A 16,684-nucleotide genomic window follows, 5' to 3' on the forward strand; every position below is an offset into this window, starting at 1 on the left:
CACGGGAGCCAAGGTGCAGATCCACGTGGACTCAGATGCAAGACCTGTCTATCAAAAAGCTTGGGCAGTTCCGTACACGATGAGGGAGAAGGTCGAAATCAAACTGGACAGACTCCAGCGTGAAGGGATCGAATTTAACGAATGGGCCAGCCCCATTGTTCCCGTGTTGAAGAGTGTTGGCACTGTCAGGATTTGTGGAGACTACAAGGTTACGATCAACCGAGTTTCGAAACAGGATCAATACCCGTTACCGAAGGCTGATGACCTGTTTGCAATGCTAGCCGGGGGGAAGTCGATCACAAAACTGGATCTGACGTCGGCCTACATGACACAGGAGCTGGTCGACACGTTGAAGAAACTTACGTGCATCAACACTCATAAAGAACTGTTTATCTACAACAAGTGTCCTTTCGGAATTCACTCAGCTGCAGCCATATTTCAGAGGAACATGGAGAGTCTACTGAACTCCGTCCCCAGAACCGTCGTGTTCCAAGATGGCATACTGGTCACAGGTCGTGACATTGCCGAACATCTGAACAACCTGGAAGAGGTTCTACATCGTCTGGACAAAGTGGGACTCAGACTGAAACGTTCGAAGTGCGTCTTCATGGCACCAGAAGTCAAATTCCTGGGGAGGAAGATTGCTGCTGACGGCATCAGGCCGACAGACTCGAAAACCAAGGCCATCAAAAATGCACCCAAGCCTCAGAATGTGACGGAGCTGTGTTTGTTCCTTGGTCTACTCAACTACTTCATTAATTTCTTACCTAGATTGAGCACCTTATTAGAGCCACTGCACATGTTGCTAAGAAAAGGCAACAACTGGGTTTGGGGTGCGTCTCAAGACAGAGCTTTTGAGAAAGCTACTAATCTGCTTTGCTCTAACAAGCTGCTGGTACATTATGATCTGTGTATGCGTCTAGTACTGGCCTGTGATGCTTTGTCATATGGAGTTGGTTGTGTGCTCCAACAAGCGAATGAGTCGGGTAAACTACAACCTGTTGTGTATGCTTCTAAACGTTTGTCAAAGGCGGAAAGAGCCTACAGCATGGTAGAAAAAGAAGAATTAGCCTGTGTGTATGGGGTTAAAAAGATGCATCAGTTCCTGTTTGGTCTTCGGTTTGAACTGGAAACAGATCACAAGCCACTCATTTCATTGTTTTCGGAAAACAAAGGTATCAATACCAATGCATCGTCCTACATCCAGAGATGGGCGCTGACATTGACTGCCTATGATTATGTCATTCGCCATAGACCTGGCACCGAGAACTGTGCCGATGCACTGAGCCGTCTGCCGTTGCCCACACCGGAGGTGGAAACGCCACAACCTGCAGACCTACTGTTAGTCATGGATGCTTTTGAAAGTGAAGGAACCCCTGTCACGGCTCAACAAGTTAAGACCTGGACCAGCCAGGACCCGATATTATCGGTTGTGAAACGTTATGTCCTTAGTGGTGATTGGTCTGCCATACCCAAGCAAATGGGTGATCAGACCAAACCTTACATCCGTCGCAAAGATGAACTATCCATTCAATCAGATTGTTTACTGTGGGGTAATCGTGTTGTTATGCCTAAGAAAGGCAGAGAGAAATTTGTATGTGATCTACATAGCACTCATCCCGGTATTGTCATGGTGAAAGCCATTGCCAGGTCTCATGTATGGTGGCTTGGAATTGACTCTGATCTGGAATCATGTGTGCATCAGTGCAACACTTGCATGCAGCTTAGTAAAGCACCAGTGGAATCGTCGCTGAGTCTGTGGTCGTGGCCGTCCAAACCATTGTCCAGGATCCACATCGACTTTGCAGGTCCCTTCCTGGGAAAGATGTTTTTAGTTGTGGTGGATGCTTATTCCAAGTGGATAGAGTGTACAATCATGTCATCCAGTACATCCACAGCTACCATTGAGAGCCTTCGTGACATGTTTGCAACTCATGGTCTGCCCATCATCGTTGTAAGCGACAACGGACCTTGCTTCACGAGTCTGGAGTTTCAAGAGTTCATGAAACTCAATGGTATCAAACATATAAGGTCAGCACCATTCAAACCCGCATCCAATGGTCAAGCAGAGCGTGCTGTCCAAACCATCAAGCAGAGTGTGAAACGTGTAACTCAAGGTTCACTGCAGACTCGCTTGTCACGCATATTGTTTAGTTACAGGACAGGATCCCACACGCTTACCGGGGTCTCCCCTGCTGAACTATTGATGAAGAGAGGTCTCAAGACCAAGCTCTCTCTTGCCAATCCTGACTTGAACGATCATGTCGAATACAGACGTCAAAGTCAGCAGTGGTATCGTGATCGCGCTGCTGTGTCACGCGACATTTCTGTTAATGGTCCTGTGTATGTACTGAATTATGGTCAAGGTCCCAAGTGGGTCGCCGGTACTGTTACGGCCAAGGAGGGAAACAGAGTGTTTATCGGCAAGCTCAAGAATGGGCAGACATGCAGGAAACATGTCGATCAGATAAAGTTGCGGCACACGGATGAACCGGAACAGTCTGAGGAAGACACAATCAGTGACCAACCAACCTACCCTCAGTCATCAGAGGACTCCGCCGCCATCAGTGAATCTGGACTTTCAATCCCTGACATGGTCAATGCCACTCCCATCAGATCAGCTACCCAGCCCCCAGTCATAACAGACTCAGAACGCTCACCCAGGGCTGGAGTTAAACTGAGACGTTCAACTCGAGAACGGAAAGCCCCGGAGCATCTCAATTTGTAAACAGACCGTTACTAATATCTTAAAGGGGGATGTATGTATGTATGCTTGGGGTTACTAGCCACCAGGGGGCGCCACTGTTGGAGGTCATTGGGCTGTGCGCGCGGCCCAGGTATAAAAGGCCAGCCATCTTGTGATGTAATCACTTTGGGCCCGAATAAAGCACAGCCAGGTTTGTACCTGTGTTAGTTTGCAGTAGTCAGTCTATCGAGTTATTACATACGCAACAGGAACAGTTTCTCGCTCCCCCCCTCTGTCCAGCCCCCTCATGATTTTGAACACCTCGATCAAACCTGCTTTCCGCCTCGTCTGCTCCAAGGAGAACAACCCTGGCTTCAACAGTCTATCCCCGTAACGGAAGTTCCCCCCATCCCTGGAACCATTCGAGTCAATCTTTTCTGTTCCCTCCCCAAAGCTTTCATGTCCTTCCTAAAGTGCGGTGCCTAAAGTTCGGTGTTTTATGCAGGTTCTTGATAGTTGATAGTTTTCTGTTCCCCTTCCTCCAATGGGGTGGGGTGCGGGATTTTGGGGGAAGGGTCAGATATGGTCTTCTCACTCTCTGGGACCTGGGGGGGGTGGTGGGGGGGGAAATCAGTGGGTCAGATTTTGACAATTCCCCATCTGGGTATCTGGGATCAAATCTCGGCCTCAGACAGAGGGGATTGAAGGTCTCCACTCTCTCTGATGTGGATGATTGAGTGGGGCCAGAGTCTACAACCATTGGCACGAACTTCACCTCAATGTGATGTACAGCAAATTCGTTTTATATTCGTTCCTGGGATATGGGCGTCGCTGGCCAAGGCCGGCATTTATTGCCCGTCCCTAATTGCCCCTGGAGAAGGTGGTGGTGAGCCGCCTTCTTGAACCGCTGCAGTCCGTGTGGTGAAGGTGCTCCCACAGTGCTGTTAGGGAGGGAGTTCCAGGATTGTGACCCAGCGACGATGGAGGAACGGCCGATATATTTCCAAGTCGAGGGATGGTGTGTGACTGGGAGGGGAACGTGGAGGTGGTGGTGTTCCCATGGACCTGCTGCCCTTGTCCTTCTAGGTGGGTAGAGGCCGCGGGTTTGGGAGGTGCTGCCGAAGAAGCCTTGGCGAGTTGCCGCGGTGCATCTTGTAGACGGTGCACACTGCAGCCAGGGGGCGCCGGTGGTGGAGGGAGTGAGTGTTGAAGGTGGTGGGTAGCGTGTCGATCGAGCGGGGCTGCTTTGTCCTGGATGGTGTCGAGCTTCTCGAGTGTTGTTGGAGCTGCAACTCATCCAGGCCAAGTGGGGAGTGTTCCAGCACACTCCTGACTTGTGCCTTGTGGATGGTGGATCACACTCTCCCTCTGGTGGGCAGTTCCCTCGGAGTCGAGGAAGACTTGCTTCCACACTAAGATGAGTTCTCCGGTGACTGATGAGTCCAGCGCGGGACCTACAGTCACAGGAGGGGCAGACGGTGGTTGGAGAGACGGGTGGGTGGGGCGTTTGATTTGCCGTGCGCTCCTTCCGCTGTCTGCACTTGGTCTCCACGTGCTCCCGGCAAAGAGACTCGAGGTGTTTGGCGCCTTCCCGGATGCTTGTCCTCCAGTTTGAGCAGTCCCGGGCCAGGGATTCCCAAGAGTCGGTGGGCATGTTGCATTTTTTTTCAGGGAGCCTTTGAGGGTGTCCTTGAAGCGTTTTCTCTACCCTCCTGGAGCACGCTTGCCTTGACGGAGCTCGGAGTTGAGTGCCTGTTTCGGGAGCCTCGTGTCGGGTATGCAGACAATGTGGCCCGCCCATCACACATGATTGAGCGAGGTCAGTGCTTCGACGCTGGGAATGTTGGCCTGAGCAGAGAACACTGACGTTAGTACGCCTATCCTCCCGCTGGACTTGCAGGATCTTGCGCAGGCAGTGCTGGCGTAACATCTCCAGTGCTTAGAGGTGCACCTGACATTGCCCCCAACCCCCACACACGCCCCGCCCCCGTTGAGGGCTAAGTCCATCAAGGGAAGAAAGACTTGCATTTATACAGCGCCATTCATGACCACCGGGCGTCTCAAAGCTCTTTACAGCCAACGCAGTACCTTTGGAGTGTAGTCACTGGTGCAATGCTGTCTCTCTCAAGTCGCTGGAGAAATACCACCAGCGCTGTCTCCGCAAGATCCTGCAAATCCCCCCCGGGAGGACAGACGCGCCAACGTTAGCGTCCTCGACCAGGCCCAACATCCCCAGCATCGAAGCACTGACCACACACTCGACCAGCTCCGCTGGGCAGGGCCACATTGTCCGCATGCCCCCGACACGAGACTCCCAAAGCAAGCGCTCTACTCATAAGAACATAAGAATTAGGAACAGGAGTGGGCCATCTAGCCCCTCGAGCCTGCTCCGCCATTCAACAAGATCATGGCTGATCTGGCTGTGGACTCAGCTCCACTTACCCGCCCGCTCCCCATAACCCTTAATTCCCTTATTGGTTAAAAATCTATCTATCTGTTACTTGAATACATTCAATGAGCTAGCCTCAACTGCTTCCTTGGGCAGAGAATTCCACAGATTCACAACCCTCTGGGAGAAGAAATTCCTTCTCAACTCGGTTTTAAATTGGCTCCCCGTATTTTGAGGCTGTGCCCCCTAGTTCTAGTCTCCCCGACCAGTGGAAACAACCTCTCTGCCTCAATCTTGTCTATCCCTTTCATTATTTTAAATGTTTCTATAAGATCACCCCTCATCCTTCTGAACTCCAATGAGTAAAGACCCAGTCTACTCAATCTATCATCATAAGGTAACCCCCTCATCTCCGGAATCAGCCTAGTGAATCGTCTCTGTACCCCCTCCAAAGCCAGTATATCCTTCCTTAAGTAAGGTGACCAAAACTGCACGTAGTACTCCAGGTGCGGCCTCACCAATACCCTGTACAGTTGCAGCAGGACCTCCCTGCTTTTGTACTCCATCCCTCTCGCAATGAAGGCCAACATCCCATTCGCCTTCCTGATTACCTGCTGCACCTGCAAACTAACTTTTTGGGATTCATGCACAAGGACCCCCAGGTCCCTCTGCACCTCAGCATGTTGTAATTTCTCCCCATTCAAATAATATTCCCTTTTACTGTTTTTTTTCCCAAGGTGGATGACCTCACACTTTCCGACATTGTATTCCATCTGCCAAACCTTAGCCCATTCGCTTAACCTATCTAAATCTCTTTGCAGCCTCTCTGTGTCCTCTACACAACCCGCTTTCCCACTAATCTTTATGTCATCTGCAAATTTTGTTACACTACACTCTGTCCCCTCTTCCAGTTCATCTATGTATATTGTAAACAGTTGTGGCCCCAGCACCGATCCCTGTGGCACACCACTAACCACCGATTTCCAACCCGAAAAGGACCCATTTATCCCGACTCTCTGCTTTCTGTTAGCCAGCCAATTCTCGATCCATGCTAATACATTTCCTCTGTCTCCGCGTACCTCTACTCGGAACTCCGACACGGCAAGCGAGCCCCAGGGTGGGCAGAGGAAACGTTACAAGGGACCGCCCGCAAAGCCTCCCTTGATAAAGTGCAACACCCCCACCGACACCTGGGAGTCCCTGGGCCCAAAGACCAGCCCGCCTCAGGTGGAGGAAGTGCATCCGGGAGGGCGCTGAGCACCTCGAGTCTCGTCGCCGAGAGCGCGCAGAAAGCAAGCGCAGGCAGCAGGAGGAGCGTGCGGCAAACCAGTCCCACCCTCCCCTTCCCTTCCCCTATTGGACTGTACAGCCACCCGAGAGCTCACTTGTAGAGTGGGAGCAAGTCTTCCCTCGATTGCGAGGGACTGCCTACAATGATGAATGCCGTGCTGGTGGACAGGTTAAGGAGAATTGCTAGCTGGTGGAGGTCGCTGACCCTGTTTCTGTCTCCTTTGCTGCTGCCCCCCACCCCCAGGACTCCGAGCGGAACTGCGTGCACATCGGGGTGATGGTGGAGTTCGCGGTTGCCCTGATGGGGAAGCTCGACTTTATCAACAAGCATTCGTTCAACAACTTCAAGCTGCGGATTGGTGAGTGAGCCCCTGACCCGGGCCGCCTTGACATTCTGCTCCCGAGAGCCAGTGCCTCGTTGATATTCTTCCCCTTAACAGCTCTTTTTGTTCAATGTAAGAAGGCGGTTATGTATCACCACCAGGATGGCCGTTACTGAAAGAAAGAAAGACCTGCATTTATATAGTGCCTTGCACATCTGGACATCTCGAAGCGCTTTCGGAGTGTCGTCACCATTGGGAAACGCGACAGCGGACAGGTTTTTGAACGCTAAGGGAGTAAAGGCTTATGGGAAGTGAAGCTCAGTCCATGATCAGATCAGCCATGATCTTATTGAATGGCGGAGCAGGCTCGAGAGGCTCGAATCCTCCTCCTATTTCTTATTTCCTTACGTCATTTGCGCACGGCGAGCTCCCAGAAACAGCAATGTGATAATGACCCAGATAATCTGGGGGGTTTTTTTTTTTTTGTGTTGTTGATTGAGGGATGAATATTGGGCCCCAGGACACCGGGGAGAACTCCCGCCTGCTCTTCTTCGAAACAGTGGCCGTGGGAGCGTTTAAGTCCGCCCGAGAGAGCAGGCGGGGGGCCCTCGGTTTTAACGTCTCATCCGAAAGACGGCACCTCCGACAGTGCGGCGCTCCCTCAGCCCTGCACTGGGAGTGTCAGCCTGGATTTACGTGCTCGAGCCCCTGGAGTGGGACTACGCGCCCACAACCTTCGGACTCCGAGGCGAGGTGTGCTGCCCACTGAGACACAGCTGACACCCTCATCCATGTCTTTGTATAGAAACATAGAAAATAGGTGCAGGAGCAGGCCATTCAGCCCTTCTAGCCTGCACCGCCATTCAATGAGTTCATGGTTGAACATGCAACTTCAGTACCCACTTCCTGCTTTCTCGCCATCCCCCGAGTAGTAAGGACTTCTTCTAACTCCCTTTTTAAATATATTTAGTGAATTGGCCTCAACTACTTTCTGTGGTAGAGAATTCCACAGGTTCACCACTCTCTGGGTGAAGAAGTTTCTCCTCATCTCGGTCCTAAATGGCTTACCCCTTATCCTTAGACTGTGACCCCCTGGTTCTGGACTTCCCCAACATCGGGAACATTCTTCCTGCATCTAACCTGTCTAAACCCGTCAGAATTTTAAACGTTTCTATGAGGTCCCCTCTCATTCTTCTGAACTCCAGTGAATACAAGGCCCAGTTGATCCAGTCTTTCTTGATAGGTCAGTCCCACCATCCCGGGAATCAGTCTGGACTATTCCAACGCCTCCCACCTCCTACCCTCCGCTCGTCCAAAACTCTGTTCCCCGTATCCTACCACGGAACCAAGTCCCGTCCATCCCTCACCCCCGTGCTTGCCGACTGACTGGGGCTCCCAGTCCAGCAAAGCCTCCCTATTAAAATTCTATCCATCGCTCCACCATCGGTGGCCGTGCCTTCAGCTGCCTGGGCCCCAAGCTCTGGAACTCCCTCCCTAAACCTCTCCGCCTCTCTATCTCTCCCTCCTTTAAGGCGCTCCTTACAACCTCCCTCTTTGACCAAGCACTTGGTCACATGTCCAAATACCTCCTCATGTGGCTCGGCGTCCAAATTTTGTCTGGTAGCCACTCCTGTGAAGTGCCCTTGAATGAAAGAAAGACTTGCATTTATATAGCGCCTTTCACGGCCACCGTACGTCTCAAAGCGTTTTACAGCCAATGAAGTACTTCTGGAGTGCAATGTGGGAATGTTGTAATGTGGGAAACGCGGCAGCCAATTGGCGCACAGCAAGATCCCACAGACAGCAAGGGGAGAATGACCCAGATAATCTGTTCTAGTTGTGTTGAGTGAGGGATAAATGTTGGTCACAACATTGTACGACATTAAAGGTGCTGTATCAATGCCAGTTGTTGTTGTTGTCACCGCCGCTATTAATGGCTGATCCTTTCTTTGCTGCCAGGAATTAACCATGGGCCTGTCGTTGCCGGGGTGATAGGTGCAAGGAAGCCACAGTATGATATTTGGGGCAACAGTGTTAACGTGGCCAGCAGAATGGACAGTACCGGGGTGCTGGGCAGAATACAGGTACGCAGCAACCTGGTACCGCCAGACAAACTCTCAGAGACCATTCCCCGGCAATTGACCCAACCCTTTCCCATTCACTCCCACTGGGCCCAACCCCTTCCCATTCACTCCCATTGTACACAATCCCAATGACCCAACCCCTTCCCATTCACTCCAATTGTACACAATCCCAATTGACCCAACCCTTTCCCATTCACTCCCACTGGGCCCAACCCCTTCCCATTCACTCCCATTGTACACAATCCCAATGGACCCCAACCCCTTCCCATTCACTCCCACTGTACACAATCCCAATGGACCCAACCCCTTCCCATTCACTCCCACTTGTACACAATCCCAATGGACCCAACCCCTTCCCATTCACTCCCACTGTACACAATCCCAATGGACCCAACCCCTTCCCATTCACTCCCATTGTACACAATCCCAATGACTCAACCCCTTCCCATTCACTCCCACTGTACACAATCCCAATGGACCCAACCCCTTCACTCCCATTGTACACAATCCCAATGGACCCAACCCCTTCCCATTCACTCCCATTGTACACAATCCCAATGACTCAACTCCTTCCCATTCACTCCCATTCTACACAATCCTAATGGACCCAACCCCTTCCCATTCACTCCCATTGTACACAATCCCAATGACTCAACGCCTTCCCATTCACTCCCATTGTACACACTCCCAATGGGCCCAATCCCTTCCCATTGTACACAATCCCAATGGACCCAACCCCTTCCCATTCACTCCCATTGTACACACTCCCAATGGGCCCAATCCCTTCCCATTGTACACAATCCCAATGGGCCCAACCCCTTCCCATTTACTCCTGTTATTTGTTTCCGATTGACTATAGCCCAGTGTCCTCAACCCTGCTTTTGCCTGCTACTGTTTCCAGCTACGTAGGAGGAGGCCACTCAGCCCCTCGAGTCTGCTCCGCCATTTAATTTGATCACAGCTGATCTGTGTCTCAACTCCATTTACCCGCCGTGGTTCCTTATCCCTTACCCGACCCCATTCTATCATAACCTTGAAAGCTCCCATTGACACCCAAGCACCCACTGCCTTCTGACCGAGAGAGAATTCCCGTATTTCACAACCCTGCTCATCCTTATTTTCAGAAACCTCCATGGCCTTGCCCCTCATGATCCTCTGCAACCTCCTCCGGCCCCACAACCGCCGATGGATTTTTTGCGATAATTCAATCCTTTTATGGTCGCCATTACTGTCACTAACTTTTTAATTTCAGATTGATTTCATTAACTGAGGTTACATTCCCCCCCAGCTGCTGTGGTGGGATTTGAACTCATGTCCATGGGTCATTGGCTCAGGCCTCTGCATTACTAGTCCTGTAACATTACCAGTACGCTACCATTCCCCTATTCCAATACTGGTCAGCGACAGCCCGATCTACCATCATGCCTCGCAGGCAAGCGGTCTGCTGCATGCAGCATAGGAGGTCCCGACCTGCATGAGAACACCTCGCGGCAGGTCGGGGCATAAAAGGAGAGGCGAGCAGCGGCCTGGGAGCAGCACGAGCGGGTGCAGCAGGGCGACGGCAGTGAAGAGGGGACGTCACCAAGGTCCAGGTCGGTGATTGGAGCGTGGGCAGGTACAGCGAGGTCGGGGCGAAGGAGCGGCGAGAGGGACGTGATCGGGGCCCAGGAGAGGCGTGTGTTCGGGGCCAGGGGCCCAGGGGCAGCACGGGGCCCAGCCCACACTGTGCGATATGTGCACACACTGGGTCCGTGCAGCAGAGCTGGTCTCCAGTCGTCCTGGTTAACCCTCGCCACTGGACCAAGGCCTCGCTCTGTGAAGCCCCGTGTGGTGGGCTGGTGTGCCAAGGCCACACCCCACGTTAAACAAACCCACCCACAGGCATCGCCCACCCTTCAGGATGTAGTTCAGGACCTAGAATTTTAGGTCCTTTATTGGAACACCCGGGAACTCACCCTTTTTTGGCGCGGAAGCAAGTCATCCTCGATTCGAGGGACTGCCTACGATGATGATGAGCAATTCTGGATCTTGAGCATCCCCGATTTCAATCGCTCCACCATCGGGGGCCATGCCTTCAACTCCCTCCCTCACCTCTCGACCATTCTATCCACCCTTGTGTAACGAGAGAGGATTAATTAGCAATCTTGTTGTGCGAGGTCCCTTGGGGAAGAGTGACCATAATATGGTAGAATTCTTCATTAAGATGGAGAGCAATTGTAAGGAGGGACATTAGTTTGGATGATGTGGAATCGGTATGGGTGGAGCTGCGGAAGACCAAAGGGCAGAAAAGGCTAGTGGGAGTTGTGTACAGACCACCAAACAGTAGTAGTGAGGTTGGGGACAGCATCAAACAAGAAACAAGGAATGTGTGCAATAAAGGTACAGCAGTTATCATGGGCGACTTTAATCTACATATTGATTGGGCTAACCAAACTGGTAGCAATGTGGTGGAGGAGGATTTCCTGGATGGTTTTCTAGACCAATATGGAACCAGCTAGAGAGCTGGCCATCCTAGACTGGGTGATGTGTAATGAGAAAGGACTAATTAGCAACCTTGTTGTGCGAGGCCCCTTGGGGAAGAGTGACCATAATATGGTAGAATTCTTCATTAAGATGGAGAGCGACAGTTAATTCAGAAACTAGGGTCCTGAACTTAAAGAATGGAAACTTCGATGGGTATGAGACGTAAATTGGCTAGAATAGACTGGCAAATGATACTTAAAGGGTTGACGGTGGATAGGCAATGGCAAACATTTATAGATCACATGGATGAACTTCAACAATTGTACATCCCTGTCTGGAGTAAAAATAAAAAAGGGAGGGTGGCTCAACTGTGGCTAACAAGGGAAATTAGGGATACTGTTAAATCCAAGGAAGAGGCATATAAATTGGCCAGAAAAAGCAGCAAACCTGAGGACTGGGAGAAATTTAGAATCCAGCAGAGGAGGACTAAGGAGGGGGGAAATAGAGTATGAGAGGAAGCTTGCAGAGAACATCAAAACTGACTGCAAAAGCTTCTATAGATATGTGAAGAGAAAAAGATTAATGAAGACTAATGTAGGTCCCTTGCAGTCAGAATCAGGTGAATTCATAATGGGGAATAAGGAAATGGCGGACCAATTGAACAAATACTTTAGTTCTGTCTTCACTAAGGAAGTCACGAATAACCTCCCGAAAATACTAGGGGACCGAGGGTCGAGCGAGAAGGAGGATCTGAAGGAAATCCTTATTAGTCGGGATATCGTGTCACGGAAATTGAAGGCTGATAAATCCCCGGGGCCTGATAGTCTGCATCCCAGAGTACTTAAGGAAGTGGCCCTAGAAATAGTGGATGCATTGGAGGTCATTTTCCAACATTCTATAGACTCTAGATCAGTTCCTATGGACTGGAGGGTAGCTAATGTAACACCACTTTTTAAAAAAGGAGGGAGAGAGAAAACGGATAATTATAGACCGGTTAGCCTGACATCAGTAGTGGGGAAAATGTTGGAATCAATTATTAAAGATGAAATAGCAGCGCATTTGGAAAGCAGTGACAGGATCGGTCCAAGTCAGCATGGATTTATGAAAGGGAAATCCTGCTTGACAAACCTTCTGGAATTTTTTGAGGATGTAACTGGTCGAGTGGACAAGGGAGAACCAGTGGATGTGGTGTATTTGGACTTTCAAAAGGCTTTTGACAAGGTCCCACACAAGAGATTGGTGTGCAAAATTAAAGCACATGGGGGTAATGTACTGACGTGGATAGAGAACTGGTTGGCAGACAGGAAGCAGAGAGTCGGGATAAATGGGTCCTTTTCAGAATGGCAGGCAGTGACTAGTGGGGGTGCCTCACTTTTAGAGTGGAGGCAAGTCTCCCTCGATTCCGAGGGGCTGCCTTTGATAATGATGATGTGCACCAGCGTTAAATCTCCGTGATTCTTGTGATTATAGAGCGCCCTCCCCCCTAGTGGTACCAGGAGCTACTGCAACTGCTGTCGTCAATAATAAAAGGTCGCGTGACATGGTCACACGAGGGGCAGGTTTCTGTCCTGGAGCCACTTTGTGTGTGAGTGTGTGAGTGTGTGTGTGTGTGTGTGTGTGTGTGCTGTGTTGGGGATGTGGCTGTGGGTGAACCTGATTGATTCCACACCGTCTCGTCTTCTCCCTCTCCTTGCAGGTGACGGAGGAGACCAGCAAGATCCTCCAGCGGCTGGGCTACAGCTGCCAGCTCCGCGGGGTCATCAAGGTCAAGGGCAAGGGCAAGCTCAGCACCTACTTTGTCTCCAACGACCTGGCGCGCTCCAGCTCCCAGGGGAACGTGTTGAACTGAGGCCGGGCGGGGGTGGGGGGGATCCCTGGCCAAACCTGGGCCACGGACCCCCCGAGGCCACCAAACCCCCTCCGCACCCCCCCCTGCCCCCCCCCCCACTCCACTTCAGGCCATGGGACAAGGAGGAGGACGTCTGTACCCTCCGGGACTCCGTTCCGCCCGCGGACTTCCGACCGACTGGACAATCCACGCGGGGCGGAAAAAGGGAATCGGCTTCGGGAAGGAGATTGCCGGGGGAGGGGCTAAATTGTCTCTTTCTCCACATCGTTTACAGCAGGCGGAGACAGCGAGAAGCATCGACAAGTGTTCTTTTTATATATATATATATATCACTGACTATCCTTCCTGTGTTCACCTCATCTCCTGTATTTAACGTGCGATATCGATCCCTTACCCGCTCAATTCTAACCCCGTGCTGTACCTGCCCTGGGAGTGTTTGATGGGACAGTGTAGAGGGAGCTTTACTCTGTATCTAACCCCCTGTACCTGCCCTGGGAGTGTTTGATGGGACAGTGTAGAGGGAGCTTTACTCTGTATCTAACCCCCTGTACCTGCCCTGGGAGTGTTTGATGGGACAGTGTAGAGGAGCTTTACTCTGTATCTAACCCCCCTGTACCTGCCCTGGGAGTGTTTGATGGGACAGTGTAGAGGGAGCTTTACTCTGTATCTAACCCCCTGTACCTGCCCTGGGAGTGTTTGATGGGACAGTGTAGAGGGAGCTTTACTCTGTATCTAACCCCCTGTACCTGCCCTGGGAGTGTTTGATGGGACAGTGTAGAGGGAGCTTTACTCTGTATCTAACCCCCTGTACCTGCCCTGGGGGTGTTTGATGGGACAGTGTAGAGGGAGCTTTACTCTGTATCTAACCCCCTGTACCTGCCCTGGGAGTGTTTGATGGGACAGTGTAGAGGGAGCTTTACTCTGTATCTAACCCCCCTGTACCTGCCCTGTGAGTGTTTGATGGGACAGTGTAGAGGGAGCTTTACTCTGTATCTAACCCCGTGCTGTACCTGCCCTGGGAGTGTTTGATGGGACAGTGTAGAGGGAGCTTTACTCTGTATCTAACCCCGTGCTGTACCGGCCCTGGGAGTGTTTGATGGGACAGTGTTGAAAATGAAGAATTTCCAGATTTAATGCTGAATGACCTTGTGATCACGTGACCATTCTGAGCACGGTTGGACATCGTCGTTTCGCGTAGTTTTCCCACCGTCCTTTGCTTCATCGAGGCATCGCTGACTGCCCCCCTGACCTCTGACCCAGACCACAGATAGTTTTAGAACTCCTTTGTGTATTACGCTGCAATAAAGTAATTCCGTTTTGTTGACTTCCAGTTCATTTATTCTCCTCAGCAACCCTGCCTTATAGAGTCTGGGGGCTCAAGTAGCACAGAACGGACCTCTCCCCAATCGCTTACTCAAGATGATATTTCGATAGGATGAGATTTTTTATTTAAGTTGTTCGCGAGATGGAGTCATCACTGGCAAGACCGGCTGTTATTGTCCATCCGCTGCTGAAACCCTCATCCATGCCTTTGTTACCTCCAGACTTGGCTACTCCAACGCACTCCTGGCTGGCCTCCCACATTCTGCCCTCCGTAAACTAGAGGTGATCCAAAACTCGGCTGCCCCCGTGTCCTAACTCGCACCGAGTCCCGCTCACCCATCACCCTCTGTGCCCCATGTCCTAACTCGCACCGAGTCCCGCTCACCCATCACCCTCTGTGCCCCATGTCCTAACTCACACCAAGTCCCGCTCACCCATCACCCCCTGTGCTCGCTGCCCCGTGTCCTAACTCGCACCGAGTCCCGCTCACCCATCACCCCCTGTGCTCACTGCCCCGTGTCCTAACTGACACCAAGTCCCGCTCACCCATCATCCCCTGTGCTCGCTGCCCCCCGTGTCCTAACTCGCACCAAGTCCCGCTCACCCATCACCCCCTGTGCTCACTGCCCCGTGTCCTAACTCGCACCAAGTCCCGCTCACCCATCACCCCCTGTGCTCGCTGCCCCCCGTGTCCTAACTCGCACCAAGTCCCGCTCACCCATCACCCCCTGTGCTCGCTGCCCCATGTCCTAACTCGCACCGAGTCCCGCTCACCCATCACCCCCTGTGCTCACTGCCCCGTGTCCTAACTCGCACCAAGTCCCGCTCACCCATCACCCCCTGTGCTCGCTGCCCCCGTGTCCTAACTCGCACCGAGTCCCACTCACCCATCACCCCCTGTGCTCGCTGACCCATGTCCTAACTCGCACCGAGTCCCGCTCACCCATCACCCCCTGTGCTCGCTGCCCCCGTGTCCTAACTCGCACCGAGTCCCACTCACCCATCACCCCCTGTGCTCGCTGACCCATGTCCTAACTCGCACCGAGTCCCGCTCACCCATCACCCCCTGTGCTCGCTGCCCCGTGTCCTAACTCGCACCAAGTCCTGCTCACCAATCACCCCCTGTGCTCACTGTCCCGTGTCCTAACTCACACCGAGTCCCGCTCACCCATCACCCCCTGTGCTCGCTGCCCCGTGTCCTAACTCACACTGAGTCCCGCTCACCCATCACCCCCTGTGCTTGCTGCCCATGTCCTAACTCGCACCAAGTCCTGCTCACCCATCACCCCCTGTGCTCGCTGCCCCCGTGTCCTAACTCGCACCGAGTCCCGCTCACCCATCACCCCCTGTGCTCGCTGCCCCCGTGTCCTAACTCGCACCGAGTCCCGCTCACCCATCACCCCCTGTGCTCGCTGCCCCCGTGTCCTAACTCGCACCGAGTCCCGCTCACCCATCACCCCCTGTGCTCGCTGACCTACATTGGCTCCCGGTTGAACAACATCTCGATTTCAAAATTGTCATCCATGTTTACAAATCCCTCCATGGCCCCTCGCCCCCTCCCTATCTCTGTAACCTCCTCCAGCCCCCACAACCCCACCGAGATGTTTGCACTCCTCTAAATCTGCCCTCCTGAGCATCCCTGATTATAATCGCTCCACCATCGGTGGCCGTGCCTTCTGTTGCCTGGGGCCCCAAGCTCTGGAACTCCCTCCCCCGCCCCCTGCTTCCAGCGGCGATCGGAACCTCCAGCGGCGGCAGCTGGGCCCATCCTCCACGACGGAGTCTGGGCCCTCTCGCCGCCGGCGGGACCTCCCGCGGCGACGGGCGACCTGCTCCTCGTTCAGCGACGGCCGGCGGCTCTCCTGCCCCACCGGCGAGGTGGCCCCCTTTCCCCAGCGCCAACACGTGGTGAGTTCCATGGCGGTGCCCACCCGCACCCCCTGCCCTCACACCCTGAACCCCCAGTGGGCCGCTGACCCTCTCAGCGCCTGCCCCCAACCGGGCCTTGGGCCACCTTCCGGCCAAGGGCGCGGCCCAGCGCCAACATCTCGCCGTGGGCAACTGGGCCCACACAGCAGAGCCTGGTCTGCAGTCGGCCTGGACCTCCCTTGCCACTGGACCTCGCTCAGCTAAGCCCGTGTGGTAGCCGCTGTGCACTGGCCACCCCGCGTTCAAAGAACTCACGCACAGGCACCCTCCTCCGCTCCGTTAACATGAAGTTCGGGACCGGGAACGTCAGGACCACTCCCGACAGCGCCAGGCCGGAACGCCGCACCG

General features: G+C 53.0%; 1 protein-coding gene across 1 annotated transcript in view; it reads left to right on the plus strand.

The window, feature by feature from the left end:
* The window catches only part of LOC139235606 (adenylate cyclase type 2-like), a 125,056-nt gene extending 111,221 nt beyond the window's left edge, over positions 1-13,835 (plus strand). The window contains exons 23-25 of the mRNA XM_070866644.1: positions 6,610-6,724; positions 8,648-8,772; positions 12,932-13,835. Of these exons, the coding sequence (XP_070722745.1) occupies positions 6,610-6,724; positions 8,648-8,772; positions 12,932-13,084 (393 nt within the window). The 3' untranslated portion in view covers positions 13,085-13,835. The remainder of the gene's footprint in view (positions 1-6,609; positions 6,725-8,647; positions 8,773-12,931) is intronic.
* Positions 13,836-16,684: the final 2,849 nt, after the last annotated feature.

This window comes from Pristiophorus japonicus, chromosome 23 (assembly GCF_044704955.1).
Source record: "Pristiophorus japonicus isolate sPriJap1 chromosome 23, sPriJap1.hap1, whole genome shotgun sequence".
Taxonomy (NCBI): Eukaryota; Metazoa; Chordata; class Chondrichthyes; family Pristiophoridae; genus Pristiophorus; species Pristiophorus japonicus.